The sequence below is a fragment of the Microcaecilia unicolor genome, chromosome 1 (assembly GCF_901765095.1).
Source record: "Microcaecilia unicolor chromosome 1, aMicUni1.1, whole genome shotgun sequence".
Classification (NCBI taxonomy): Eukaryota; Metazoa; Chordata; class Amphibia; order Gymnophiona; family Siphonopidae; genus Microcaecilia; species Microcaecilia unicolor.
Window position 1 is genome coordinate 214,141,362 of NC_044031.1, and position 15,537 is coordinate 214,156,898.

General features: G+C 43.2%; 1 protein-coding gene across 2 annotated transcripts in view; it reads left to right on the plus strand.

Annotated features, from left to right (window-relative positions):
- KIAA0895 (KIAA0895 ortholog) overlaps nt 1-15,537 on the plus strand; it is an 89,778-nt gene that overhangs the window by 67,321 nt on the left and 6,920 nt on the right. For both annotated transcript variants that reach the window (XM_030204153.1, XM_030204162.1), the window contains one exon: nt 2,561-2,866. In XM_030204153.1, the coding sequence (XP_030060013.1) occupies nt 2,561-2,866 (306 nt within the window). The remainder of the gene's footprint in view (nt 1-2,560; nt 2,867-15,537) is intronic.

A 15,537-nucleotide genomic window follows, 5' to 3' on the forward strand; every position in this document is an offset into this window, starting at 1 on the left:
GAAGATGTAGTAACAGCAGTGAGCTTATCTGGTTTTAAAAAAGGGAGTTGTAGCATGGAATGTTACCATGATTTGGGTTTCTGCCAGGTACTTGTGACCTGGCTTGTGTGATAAATAAGAGGCTGTCCTAGCCGGGGCAGGCCACTAGATGGCGCTGTTCCCCTAAAAATGTCCAGGATGTCCGGGGTAGGCCACTAGAGGGCGCTAGGAGAATAGGTGGAGGTTGCTAGGACCGGGGAGAGCCCTGGGAGGTCCACAGGTGTAGGAGGTTATGGGCTGGGTCCTGTGTAGCTAATTAACCACTTTATACCCCACCTGAGAGGTGAAAAGGAAGAGAAGAGAGCTGGTAGCTGAAGAAAGAGAATCCCCCTGGAAAGAACTGGCTAAACCCTATGGACTTGTGGTGGACTGTGTGCTCAAGGAAGAAAAACAGGCTGGGGTAAGAAGTCCCTAAAGCATTAGTGTTGGACTGTGTAGCCTCAGTACTTAGAGGAACTGTGTGTTCAAAGAAAGGACTGTGAGTCTTAAGAAAGAAAGGACTGGGTGTCCAAGGAAGGAAGGACTGGGTGTCCAAAGAAGAAGTAGGGCTGTGTGTCCCAGTACTGAGAAGCAGGCTGCAAAGCCTGGGGTTAGAAGTCCCCAAGGTATTGAGGTTAATGCTGAGCCCAGGAATCTGTGTGGGGAGGCTCAGTGTGAAGATATGTAAATGTATAAAGTATTTAAGCCAGAAGAACTGTGCCCAGGGGCTGGAATAAAGAATTGCCTGAATATGCTGTTGGTAAGACCTGTTTAATTTTGCCTCTGGAGAACCAGGTCACCCTGACCGTGAAAGGATAACATGCTAATCTGCATACAATTTGCATACTGAGAACCAGCTCACCCTGAGTGAGAAAGGGGCCCAGGAGCTTGAGGTTGGATTGCTCAGGATGCTGGGAGGAGACTGTTTAGAGTCCTGTTCAGAGGCCACAGGCCAGTGAGGCCTGCTGGAGAGTGGGAGCAGAAGCTTCCTCTTCACACTTGGCAACTGTTGGAAACAGGATACTGGGCTAGATGGACCATTGGTCTGACCTAGTATGCTTGATCAGTAGAAATACTGACTGGCTCAGGGTTGTACAGGACCATATAGGATGATGTCGCTCAGTAATTCTCAGTCTCCCCATGTGCTGTTAGGAGGTTATATATCCATTTGTCGGGAATGGTCTGGAGAGACTCAAGGAAAGAAAATTAACAGGTAAGATCTAATTTCTTCTTTTTGAGCCATTTACTAGTTTAATTTCAGTACTTCTGTTTAAAATGTTATTTCCCAGATGAAGACAGACATATCTATATGCCGCAGTGGCTCAACAATGTAATACAAAAGATTAGCTATATTTTTTCCTTTCCCTGTCAGCCTGATAGTTTGCTTTCACGTGGAAGTCTGAATTATCCTTGAGGTACTGAGGAAGGTTGGTAAGAACATTTTTCTTGTAACAGGAAATGATGGCAGGTAAAGACCATATGGCCTATCCTGTCAACCTACCCACAGCTACTAAGCTCTACAATCCCTTCTTCCCCCTCAGAGATCCTCTGTTTTTGCCCCATTCTTTCTTGAATTCAAATACAGCCCTTGTCTCTCTGATTTCCACTGTAAGGTTGTTCCAAATATCTACAACTCTTTCTATAAAGAAATGCATTACTCCTGAGTCTGACTCCTTGTTAGAGCTTCTTTTCATTTGAAAGAGGCCCTCCTCCTCTGTGTTTACACCAGGGAGGTATTTGTGTTTTTTCATATCTTCCCTCTCCTGCCTTCCTCTAGAGTATATATATTGAAATCTTTAAGTCTGTCGCCACATGCTTTATGATGAAGATCACAGACTATTTTAGAAACCACCCTCTGGACCAACTCCATCCTGTTTATATTCTTTTGAAATTGTTTTGCTGTTTAATGGAATTCTTGGTATTTGATCAGATCTCTTCTAAGCCCCACCTAACTTTCCAAAATTCCCTGTAGTTCTTATTTTCCTAAAACAGTAATCCAGATCAGAAGTTGTTAGTTGGAAATGGGGAAGAAAAGAAGAAGCTAACATTCTTAATGAATCCTTATTCATCATAGCTACACTTTATTTTATTTTTTTGGTTTGCCACTCAATTGTATCTTGCCCACTTCAAACCATTTAGTGCAAATGCTGCGTTATCCTAGGGAGAAAGCTGAGATTAGTCTGATGATGTACATATAATAATCATATTGTATAATACGAAAAAGTGTAGTCTGGAAAGATGGTTCCTGAAGTTGGGAGCACAGAATCAGTGAGAAGTTGTCAAATAGCATTTATAGCCTTTGCAAAATTAAGTTGTGCATTTTAGCATGTACATGCTTATTTGTAATGTTGCTTCATGATTTGGAATGCGAACATCATGATCAGTTGCCATGCATGATTTTGGCCAGAGTAATAAGAATCCTTTCTTGAGGCCTGCTGTGTAATAATACAGAGCATGGCTAACAGAATTATTGGAAGTTGATAGGAAGTTTTCCCCCTCTTTTAATGTTTATGCCATACTCTCCATTTTTCTTGCTTTACAGGAACACATTACTTCCGTGGTATGAACAACAACCAGCAGCCCTGGTCCAAACTCACTGGGCGTAAAAAGCATGGCCTAAAGCCAATCAATCCCACAGAAGAAGGTTTAGCAAGCATTCATAGTGTCTTGTTTCGCAAGGATCCCTTTCTATGGAGGGCTGCCCTTCTCTATTACACAGTCTATCAAGCTAGCCATATGTCCTTTTGTGAACTCTTCCAAGATGTGGGAAAGTTTGTCAAGAACCCCAATACTCGTTGGGATTACTGTGTACGAGCCAAGAGGGGGTGGACTGACACATCTCAACCAGGTAGGTTTCTTTCCTTTCCAAGTATTCACTTATATCCCAGTGATCTTAGAAACTTTTCTTCTTTTCACACCTCTGTTTCAAGGGTGCAAGGATGTTGGAGAAAACCATGAATAATAGGTTACTGGCTCTTACATGAATTGGACACATTATGTATGATGATAATAAAATCAAGGCCTTATGAAGCAATGACTTGTAGGAATTCTGTTTAATGCATTTTTTGTGTTTGGAAAATGGGGAGGATTGTTTCCATGACCTCAGTTAAGTTCACTTAGGAGGTTTGACCTAAGTATGCTATTCCCTTTGCCTGTTAGGCGTATCCCACTCGTCTGCCCTTCAACTTTGAAACAATAACCACTTTATTTTACAGTAAACACCAAACCTTTATTTAGTGGATAGAGATGACTACAGATGCTACATGAAAAACACAATAATGATGGCAAATATTTTTTTCTAATTTGTTCCTACCAGCTAATTGGGGGAACATAACTTCTACAACTTGTTCAGCACAGAGTGGCTGGTGTCAGATGCCCTTAGCAGTAGCAGTGGGATACTGCTGGGCAGTTAGAGTGGAAATACTATTAAGGGCATCTGATACCAGCCACTCTGTTCTGTATGCCTCCATCTCTTTTTTTTTTTTTTTCTTCTTCTTAAAGGGTTTTCTAGACTTCCCTCAAACATGGTCTGAGTAGAAACTACATTGCATTGTTAACCAACTTCAAGTGCTTCACTCCCATTATCCACTGGTGCCTGAGCAGAAGTTGCATACCCTTTTACACTTGTGAGATGCTGCCATGGAAGGGTTTATTAAGTTTTACTTGGTCCAGACCTTCCACCCCAGTTGTCCACCTTTTGTGTGTTATAGGCAATTTGCCATGGTTCCATGAGTATTTATTTTATCCATTGTGAATCGCTAAGAGAAATGCATCCAAGCCGGTGAACCCCATCAGTCCAATTAAAAAACCCAAACATTCAGTGGCTGTTTCTCCATGTCTTCTTATCAAGGCTTCTTTGTGTCCAGGAGGGAAGGATTAGGATGACCATTGTAATTTGTTATTCATTCATTAGGGATGTAGATAGCTAGGTGACTGGTGAATGTGAGGATTGCTTGGTAACTTGCCTGCCTGGGGTGAAGATAATGGAACTCGTACATCACCTGGATAAGATTTTAGATGGTGCTGGGGAGTAGTTGGCTGTCTTGGTACATGTAGGACTATTATAGACAAAAGATCATCTTTCAAAAAGAAATGGGGAAAAAGGATCCAGATGAAGAAAAAAAGGAAACAAGCACTGGGAAGTTGGATGTAAAGCATGGATAAGGAAGGCCAAAAGAGAATTTGAAAAGAAGATTGCCATAGAGGGAAAAACTCATAAGAAAAAAAGCCTGAGAGGAAGTAAGTTGGGCCATTAGATGATTGAGGGATAAAAAGTACTCAGGGAGGACAAAGCTGTAGTGGAGAGACTAAAATCACTAAATGAATTCTTTGCTTCAGTCTTTAATGAGGAAGATGATGTAAGGGAGCTACCCCCTCTTGAAATAGTATTTAATTAACATGACTTGAAGGAACTGAAACAAATCTCAGTGAATCTGGAAGATCTAATAGGGCAAACTGACAAACTAAAGAGTAGCAAAACACTAAAGTGCTAAAAACTCAAAAGTGGAATTGGCGATCTACGAATTAGAAATTTGTGACCTTTCAATAAAATCATTTGTGGAACCTGAAGGTTGGAGGATGGCCAACATTAATACTAGTTTTTAAACAGGGTTTCAAGGCAATAAGGGTCATGGGCTCCTAACCACTTAACAAAAGTGATTTAAAATAAATGGGGGCTAGAGGAGAGTGGGTCCCCTACTGCTGTGGGCCCTCAGGTACAGCCCTATTGTCCCAGTGGTCAGTCCGCTCTTGTTCAACACCCTTTCTGTAAAGTGGTATTTCCTTAGAATATTATTATTATTTGTTCCATTTGTATCCCACATTTTCCCACCTTTTGCAGGCTCAATGTGGCTTACATATAACCGTTAACGGTGTTAGCCGATTACAGTTTGAACAAATACATAGTATGAATGAATACAAAGTGATATTGAGGTATAATGAGGTATATGTATGGTAGGAAACATTTGGGGGAAATTTAGAGACGGAAAGGGGGAAAAAGAGTCAAGTAATGTCCGTTGCAGTTTTGGTTATGTTGTGTCGCAAGTGACCGGTATTTTTATGTTGGGTCAGTGGAGTATGCTCTTCTGAACAGGTCTGTCTTTAGTGCTTTCCAAAAATTTAGGTGGTTGAGCATAGTTTTTACTGCTTTTGGCAATGCGTTCCATAGTTGTGCGCTTAGGTAGGAAAAGCTGGTTGCATAGGTGGATTTGTATTTGAGTCCTTTGCTGCTTGGGTAGTGGAGGTTTAGATGTGATCGTGCAGATTTTGTGGTGTTTCTGGTTGGCAGATCATTGAGGTCTGTCATGTATCCCAGTGCCTCGCCGTAAATAATTTTGTGAACAGTTGAGCAGATTTTGAAAGTGATGCGTTCTTTGGTAGCCAGTGCAATTTTTCTCTGAGTGGTTTGGCACTGTCAAAACGTGTTTTTCCAAATATAAGCCTGGCTGCTGTATTTTAGGCAGTCTGAAGTTTCTTTATGATTTGATCCTTGCATCCCGCATAGTTTCCATTACAGTAATCTGCGTGACTTAATACCATGGACTGTACCAGGTTGCAAAATATTTCCCTCGGGAAGAATGGTTTTACGCGCTTGAGTTTCCACGTTGAGAAAAACATTTTCTTTATGGTGGATTTTGCTTGGGTCTCTAGTGATAGGTTACGGTCGATTGTTACTCTGAGAATTTTCAGGCTGTCTGAGACGTGGAGAGTGTATCCTGGGGCGTTAATGTTTATGGGTTTGTATGTATTGTATTGGGATGAGATGATGAGAGAGTGTGTTTTTTCTGTATTGAGTTTTAATTGGAATGCATTTGCCCATGAGTTCATGATGTTTAACCTTAGTTTGATTTCGTTGGTGATTTCCGCCAGATCATGTTTGTATGGGATGTATAATATAATGTCATCAGCGTAGATAAATGGGTTAAGGCCTTGGGTGGATAGGGTCTTGGCTAGTGGAGTCATCATGAGGTTGAAGAGGATCGGTGATAGTGGTGATCCTTGCGGTACTCTGCAGCCTGGTTTCCACGTTGACGATATGTTTGTTTTTGATTTCATTTGATATGTTCTTGTGGCTAGGAAGCCCTTAATCCAATTCAGAGTGCCACAACTGATTCCTAACTATTCTAGGATTCTTAGCAGTATGTTATGGTTAACCATGTCGAATGCACTTGAAATGTCAAATTGGAGGAGGAATATGCTCTTGCCTATTGCTATTTCCTGCTTGAATTTGGTTAGGAGAGTGAATAGTACTGTTTCGGTGCTGTGTAGGGGTTGAAATCGTGATTGTGACTCATGTAGTATAGTGAATTTATTTATGTAGTCATTGAGTTGTTTGGTCACCAGTCCTTCCATGAGTTTGACTACTAATGGGATAGAAGCTACTGGGCAGTAGTTGGTAATATCATTTGGGGTTTTTTTTCTTGGTATCTTTTGGTATTGGGGTGAGCAGGATGTTGCCTTTTTCTTGAGGGTATATACCCTGTTGTAGCATGAAGTTTAAGTGGGATGTGAGATCTATTATGAAGCGTTGGGGGGCAGATCGTATTAGATACAGTGGGGGAAATAAGTATTTGATCCCTTGCTGATTTTGTAAGTTTGCCCACTGACAAAGACATGAGCAGCCCATAATTGAAGGGTAGGTTATTGGTAACAGTGAGAGATAGCACATCACAAATTAAATCCGGAAAATCACATTGTGGAAAGTATATGAATTTATTTGCATTCTGCAGAGGGAAATAAGTATTTGATCCCTCTGGCAAACAAGACCTAATACTTGGTGGCAAAACCCTTGTTGGCAAGCACAGCGGTCAGACGTCTTCTGTAGTTGATGATGAGGTTTGCACACATGTCAGGAGGAATTTTGGTCCACTCCTCTTTGCAGATCATCTCTAAATCATTAAGAGTTCTGGGCTGTCGCTTGGCAACTCGCAGCTTCAGCTCCCTCCATAAGTTTTCAATGGGATTAAGGTCTGGTGACTGGCTAGGCCACTCCATGACCCTAATGTGCTTCTTCCTGAGCCACTCCTTTGTTGCCTTGGCTGTATGTTTTGGGTCATTGTCGTGCTGGAAGACCCAGCCACGACCCATTTTTAAGGCCCTGGCGGAGGGAAGGAGGTTGTCACTCAGAATTGTACGGTACATGGCCCCATCCATTCTCCCATTGATGCGGTGAAGTAGTCCTGTGCCCTTAGCAGAGAAACACCCCCAAAACATAACATTTCCACCTCCATGCTTGACAGTGGGGACGGTGTTCTTTGGGTCATAGGCAGCATTTCTCTTCCTCCAAACACGGCGAGTTGAGTTCATGCCAAAGAGCTCAATTTTTGTCTCATCTGACCACAGCACCTTCTCCCAATCACTCTTGGCATCATCCAGGTGTTCACTGGCAAACTTCAGACGGGCCGTCACATGTGCCTTCCGGAGCAGGGGGACCTTGCGGGCACTGCAGGATTGCAATCCGTTATGTCGTAATGTGTTACCAATGGTTTTCGTGGTGACAGTGGTCCCAGCTGCCTTGAGATCATTGACAAGTTCCCCCCTTGTAGTTGTAGGCTGATTTCTAACCTTCCTCATGATCAAGGATACCCCACGAGGTGAGATTTTGCGTGGAGCCCCAGATCTTTGTCGATTGACAGTCATTTTGTACTTCTTCCATTTTCTTACTATGGCACCAACAGTTGTCTCCTTCTCGCCCAGCGTCTTACTGATGGTTTTGTAGCCCATTCCAGCCTTGTGCAGGTGTATGATCTTGTCCCTGACATCCTTAGACAGCTCCTTGCTCTTGGCCATTTTGTAGAGGTTAGAGTCTGACTGATTCACTGAGTCTGTGGACAGGTGTCTTTCATACAGGTGACCATTGCCGACAGCTGTCTGTCATGCAGGTAACGAGTTGATTTGGAGCATCTACCTGGTCTGTAGGGGCCAGATCTCTTACTGGTTGGTGGGGGATCAAATACTTATTTCCCTCTGCAGAATGCAAATAAATTCATATACTTTCCACAATGTGATTTTCCGGATTTAATTTGTGATGTGCTATCTCTCACTGTTACCAATAACCTACCCTTCAATTATGGGCTGCTCATGTCTTTGTCAGTGGGCAAACTTACAAAATCAGCAAGGGATCAAATACTTATTTCCCCCACTGTAGCTGGGGCAGATGTCCAGTTGACAGTGGCTGTTTGAGTATTGTTTAATCGCCCGGGTAACTGTGTCGGCGGTGAGTAGAGCGAAATTGGACCATATTTGGTCAGCAGGGTATTCACCAGGGATTAGGTCTAGACCATTAATGAAGTTTTCTGAGTCTGTCCCCTTTCACCTTCATTCTGTGCTCCCCCTCCATCCTTTCTTCAAAAATATACACATTGAGATCTTTAAGACTGTCTCCATGAGGTTTATGATGAAAAATACTAACCATTTTGTATCCACCCTCTGGACCAACTCCATCCTGTTTATATCTTTTTGAAGGTGTGGTCTCTAGAGAGATAGTATTGCCTTCTTTTTCTTGCTGGCCATTCCTCTGTGCACCCAAACATCCTTCTGGCTTTGAATTTTGCCTTTTTAAAAAAATCTGTTTAGCCACCTTAAGATTATCAGATATAATCACCCCACGTCTGCTGTTCTTTCATGTACAAAAGTGCTTCACTTCCTATACTGTACCATTCTTTCAGGTATTTGGAGCCCAAATGCATGACCCTACATTTCTTTTAGCATTATATTTAGCTGCCAGATTCTAAACCAAGCTTTGTTTTATCTCTCCTTATCTTTTCCACACCATCAGTGGTGTCTCCCCTATTACAGATTTTGGTATCATCTGCAAAGAGGCAAACCTTACCGGCAGCCCTTCCACAATATTACATAAAAGCATAAAAAAGAATTGGACCAAGCACTGATCCTTGCAGCACACTACAGGTAATAGTCCCTTTCCTCAGAGTGAACTCCATTTACCATTCATTACCTTCTGTCACCTTCCACTCAGTTAGTTTCTAATCAAGTCAGTCACTTTAGGGCCCATACCAAGGGCACTTAGTTTATTTATATTGCCTATATGAAACTGTGTCAAAGGCTCTGATAAAATCTAAGTACACCACATAGTGCTTTCCTTTGATTCAACACTCTTGTCACCTAGTCAAAGAAATTAATTAGATTTGTCTGACAAGACATAACTCTCGTAAAACCAGGCTGCCTTGGGTCTTGCAATCCCTCTGTTTTGGAAGCATTTCTATTAATTTACTCACCACAAAGGTCAAACTAACTGTCCTGTAATTCCCGGCATCCTCCTAATTTCAGATTTTGTGGTGAAGAACTACATCCACTCTTCTCCAGGACTCTGGGACCAGTCCTGACTCTACAGAAGTATTGAAGAAGTCAGGCAGAGCCCCAAGAACTTTTTGAAGTTCCTTCTGTACCCTCAGAAGTACCTCATTTGGCCCCATTGCTTTGTCAACCTTTAATTTAGCTCATTGTAATTAAGCCAGAAAGTATGTCATATATGAGATCTTTATATTTAAAAACGGCACAGCATTTTTTAGGATGTTTTTCTATTGTGATAGTAGCGAAAATCTGGAAAGCTTCTGACCAGTTGTCAGTATTATTAACAGTACTTTGTTTTTCTTTAAGTGATAGTCTGCAGCTGTCATGGCATACATTTTTTTTTATCATCTTTTCTCCTCTTACTAGTAAATTAAAAACCTTAATATAGTTGCCGCAACACTTTTTTCTTTCAAGAGTGCTTTGATGGAACCTTCTGAATAAATGTGTTGCCCTGACCTGGTGATCTCTTGATGAAACCTTGAGTCTGCACCTCAGTAGCTGCCTTGGTTTTGCCTGCTGAAGAATCCCTAAAATGACCTGGCTGCTTTGCCCTATATTTAGAAGCCGCAGCGCTTATACTATCAGACACTGCACCTGGTATACCCTCAGACATGCTCAAGCTTGTATCTAGCAAACAATACCCCTGCAAACAATCACTTAAAGTGCATAATGGACCTTCAGCGGTTATCCTTAGGAGCTCAGGAATTATTTTCCGAGGTCTCTTCACCTAATTCATCATTGGTCCAAAACACTAAAGGTTTTTATATTTAATATCAAATTACACAATATTTCTGTAATTCAAAATTTCTCTTGAACAAAATCTTTTGCTCATCTTAAACACTGGTCAAATCAGCAGGGGATATTGATCCGACATGAGTCATGTTTCGCTGATTGGCTGTATTAAGAATCATCCCCATTAAAATGCCAGCACTGCCAAATTGCTCTCACACATGCTTGTCTCTGGCCATATTGTTTAAGGCTGTTTGATTCTGTTTTCTCTCTGTTTCTCTTCTATGGGCATGCATAGGCTCCAAATTCTGTCCTTAACAACCCTGCCTTATTGTTGGCTTTGCCTTCGATACACAGAGGCATGTGTCCCTAAAGGCTTTGTTTGATTTGCTTGCTCCACCCCCTGTGGCATGCAAAAGCATGCATAGGCGTTAGATTCTATCTCCAGTAGCCCTGCCCAATTGCTGGTCCTCCCACACTGATTATATAACCAAGCCTTTTGTGGTATTTGTGCTACCCTTCCTCCCCTGATCTCTCCCGTTAGGATTCCCTTTTGCAGTTGTTTTATGATGCTGTAGTGCATTTTCTCCATTTCCTGATTTAGGGTGACATCAGTTTTCACTCCAGGATCAAAATTTCCTATCTTTTCTTTCAGACTTGAGTCTTTCCCTAGCATATCCCATTCTCTACCCACCACGCTGGCCATATACTGAATCCTTGCCCTTACCCTCTCCCATTTCACTTCTCTTCCAGTTCATTGGTCTGATCATTTTCTGCTTTACCATCCCTCACCCTTTTCCAACATGCTGTGCTCTCTGCTCTCCCATTAGGGATCTTAGCCCACATTGACCTGTTAACTCTGCTTTCCTTCTGCACTCTTTCCCCCAAAATTTCCTTTCACTGCTGGTACAGGAACAAGCTGTGACCTGCTGGGATTCCATTCTTTTTCATGTTTTTGTCTCCATGGCGCCCTTCTCCCACCTTCCCCTTGCTCTCATACCCCAGCCTCCCTGGTTCCATCAGGATTTCTTTCTTCTCAAAAGACAAGTCCGGCATGTAGAATGACTCTGGCAGAAAGTTAACACCTCAGAGGCTCTTATCTACTGTAGGGAGCAATATCATTTTTATGCTATAGCAGTTTAAACAGCTTTATTTCACCAGTTTGATTAACCACCCTGTTAATTGCCCTAAGACACTTTTCCTTGTGGTTTCTCATCTCTCTGCTACAGTTCCTCAAAATCCCTTGCCAGCAAATTTGTCAGCTGAAGATTTTTCTCAGCACTTTGGTGATATAATTTCTACCCTCTGGTCTTCTCTCCTTCCACCCACTTTGAGTCCTAGGGTGTTCCCCATCTATTTCATCCTCTCTCTGTCCACCAATTTGTGGTCTGATTTTTGCCCATCTATTCTCATTTCCCTGACTAAGCTCCACCTCATGACATGTCCCTTGGATCCTATTCCCTCTGCCTGGTACAGAATCCCTATGTATGGCCTTATTCTCTTTCTCTGATAATTTTTAACAGTTTGTCTACAACCAAATTGCCTTCCATTTGGAAGATGGCCATGCTTCACCCCCTTCTGAAGGTATCCATTTATCTTTTCAAATTTCAGGCCCATCTGGAATTTGTATTTTTTGTCAAAACTAACTGAGAAAGTCATCTTCTCTCAACTTTTACAATACACTGAAGGCTCTACTTACCACATCCCCATCTGTCCAGTGGCTGGGCCACAGTACGGAAACTTTGCTAAGAGCTCTACTGAGTGGCCTTCATGGCACTATGGATAAGGGTAAGATAGCCCAGTTCTTTCATTAGACCTTATGGTAGCCTTTGATTTGGTTGAGCACAGTCATCTTCTGGCTAGACTGTCTGCTGTAGGCCTGCCTGGTACAGTTCATCAGTGATTTGTCTCCTTTCTTTACCACAGTGTCACGCTACTATCGGACTTCTAGGTAGTGAGCCCTTGGGCCACTGCCAAGAAGCGGCAGCGGCAGGAGAATCACCCAAACACAGGACAGGCAGAACAGACTTCCCGGCCCCCCCGGGCCGGAACTCTCAGACAAAGGCTGCCGCCAACTGGACCGGAAATAGCCCAAACTTCACCTGCACCTAACCACTGTTCCTCAGGGGTTGAGCCCCAGAGTGTGGGCGGTCGGCAGGACTTACCAGACAGGGCAGGAAAGCAGAACTGCAGTGACCAGCAGGATAAAGGAACCAGGAACCCTGCTGGAGCAGGGCAGGCCGCCGGCAGCAGAGTAAGCCAGGAACCAAGCCGGGTCGGGGCAGGCAGCAGACAGTAGAGTAAGTCAGTAAACAAGCAGGGTCAAAACCTAAATCAGGAAAAACTCAGCAGCACTGCAAACGACTTCCACCAAAGGAAACTCCTCTGAGGACCTCTGTTGCAAGGCAACTAGGGACCTTCCCAGGTGATTAATAAAGGCAGCCTACAAGGGAGTTCACCAGGTACGGGTACTGCTTAGTTCCAAAAAACTCCCAAAACAATCTGGAGGGCTGGAAGATCCGGATCGGACCGGACCAGCATATCTTCTGGAACATGGGAAACTGTAAACCATCAATTCGCAGCATTCCCCAGGTCTAACCCCCGGGGACCGAGGTGACTGCGAGCAAGGAACCTGGACACAACCGTGACACACAACTCTTATGTTGTTTCTTTTGCCTTCTTTCCGCTCTTCACTCCAGTCTCTCCTATGTGGGATGCCTCAGGGTTCTGTTCTGGCTTCCTGCCTGTTTAATATTTTTCTTAGCCCTTTTTAGTAATGCTTATGCAAACCTTTGATATTGCCATTTACTGCTGACATCATCATCTTATCTGTTACCATGACCCAATATATCCCAGTCTACATTCTATTCAGTGCTGTTTGGATTCTAGTATTGACTGACTCATTTATCGTTGTCTTTCTATAAATCCCTCAAAGACCATAGCTTCCTGGATTTCTGACCACTTTTCTCACCCCTCTATTACTCCCACTATTCTAGGTTTACCAATAGTCCTAATGAACGCCTTCAAATATTTAGGCATACATTGGCTATCCTTTGATCTTCAGGTATCCTCGGTAATGTGGTCCAGTTTTATGGCATTCAAGTTTCCAGCAATGCAGAGCTTTACATCACTATCTCAACGACACAGCCTGTATATGTCTGCTCTGTGCCATATTCCGACTGAACTATTGTAACGTAGAGGGGCATAATTGAAAGGGACGTCCAAGTTTTCATGCAGACGTCTCCGCAGAACGTCCCCAACCAGGGGCAGGGAAACCTGTATTTTCGAAACAAGATGGACCTTTTTGTTTTGATGATACAGTCAGAGATGTCCAAATCATGAAATTTGGTCGTCCCTAGACTTGGTCGTTTCAGATTTTCACTGATAATAGAAACCAAGGATGACCATCTCAGAAATGACCAAATCCAAGCCATTTGATTGTGGGAGGAGCCAGCATTCGTAGTGCACTGGACCCCCTGACATGCCAAGACACCAACCGGGCACCCTAGGGGGCACTGCAGTGGACTTCATAAATTGCTCCCAGGTACATAACTCCCTTACCATGTGTGCTGAGCCCCCCCCCCCCAAACCCCCCAACTATACACCACTACCATAGCCCTTATGGGTGAAGGGGGGCAACTAGATGTGGGTACAGTGGGTTTCTGGTGGGTTTTGGAGGGCTCGCTGTTTCCTCCACAAACGTAACAGGTGTGGGGGGGGGGGGGCCCTGAATCCGCCTGTCTGAAGTGCACTGCTCCCACTAAAACTGTTCCAGGTACCTGCATATTTCTGTGATGGACCTGAGTATGACATCTGAGGCTGGCAGGACATATTTTTACAGATGATTTCTGAGGGTGGGAGGGGGTTAGTGACCACTGGGGGAGTAAGGGGAGGTCATCCCTGATTCCCTTCGGTGGTCATCTGGTCAGTTCGGGCACCTTTTTGTGGCTTGGTCGTAAGAAAAACACAACCAGGTAAAGTCGTCCAAGTGTTCGTCAGGGACATCCTTTTTTTTTTCCATTATGGGTCGAGGACGTCCAAGTGTTAGGCACGCCCAAGTTCCGCCTCCGATACGCCCCTGTGAACTTTGGCCGTCCCTGCGACGGAAAGCAGTTGGGGACGTCCAAACTCGGCTTTCGATTATACCGATTTGGACATTTCTGTGAGGACGTCCATCTTCCAATTTGTGTTGAAAGATGGGCGTCCTTCTCTTTCGAAAATAAGCCTGACAGTCTCTACTACTTTTTAGTGGAATTCTTCTCAGACACTTTCAGACTGTTCAAAAAAAAAAGTGTCCTGTCTTCTGCCCCATGCACAGAAGTTTGATCATTTAACTCTGCTCTTGATTTGTGAAACTTTGGCTTCTAGTTTCCTTCAGAGTTCATTTCAAAATTTTGTCCTTAACTCAAAAGGCCCTGCTTACACATAACCCTACCTGTCTGAGCTCCCTGATGTATAAATATAGTACAGGCCTGAGGCCTACTACCCAGCTTGGGACCTGCTGGAAGAGCATGGCCCAGCCTAAGGGCTGCTGGGAAAGACAGGCCAAGGAAGAATTAATTGAGATTAAAAAAGCATTTTCTAACTGTGACATTAGTTTGATAGTTTGGAATGATGAAAATAGATTCTGACCGCAGAGATAGCAGGGAGGGACCTTGTAGCAGGTGCATGAAAAAAAAAGCAGACGTGAGAGAGAACATTTGTAGTCAAAGACAGTTGCCCATCTGCTGGAAAGAGGTGGGGGATTTTTTCCAAGGGTAAAAATATCTAAATCTGCGGTTAGTCTTGGGCCACCTGGGTAAAACACTCTTTTTTAGGGGGGGGGGGGGGGGGTAATAGGGATCAATGTAAATCAAGAGTATAAATACGGCTGACAGCCTTCCTATAGGGGGACAGTCTGAGACTAGAGGTTGACCTGCATCACCCTATCAAAGATCTCCCCGTAAGAATATTTAATTATATTCTTATAAATCAATGCTTCATATGTAACCTGACTTTGGTGAGTAATAAATCCTATAATTGAGCCTGTCTCTAACTCTGTTTATTTCTTATTTATAGGGAATTTCCAATAATGCCTGAAATTTGGTATAAGAATGACAAAGGTCAAATAGAACATATTTGCTCTTGGTGGTCTTTTGGGGTCTGGTGCGAGACATGCACATCTCCACCAGAATTAAGAGACCATAACAATCTGCCTTATAGTAATAATTACTGAACAGAAAACAAGAGGTCAATGATAGGAGTCAGATGAAAGCGCTAACAGCCTTCCCTATAGAACTGTAGATTTAGGGCATATAAAAGCACACTTTAAATCACTGACTACCTTATATGCCCCTGCTCAGTCCCTTCCCCCATCTCAGCCTTCTCACCTATCTATTCCATCTGGGTTCTGTGCTCATTTGGAGTTGACCAGGTGGTCTGTCTTTTTTTTTGTACCGATCCCACCTTGTGAAATTTGCATCCCATCTCCCTTTGCATTGA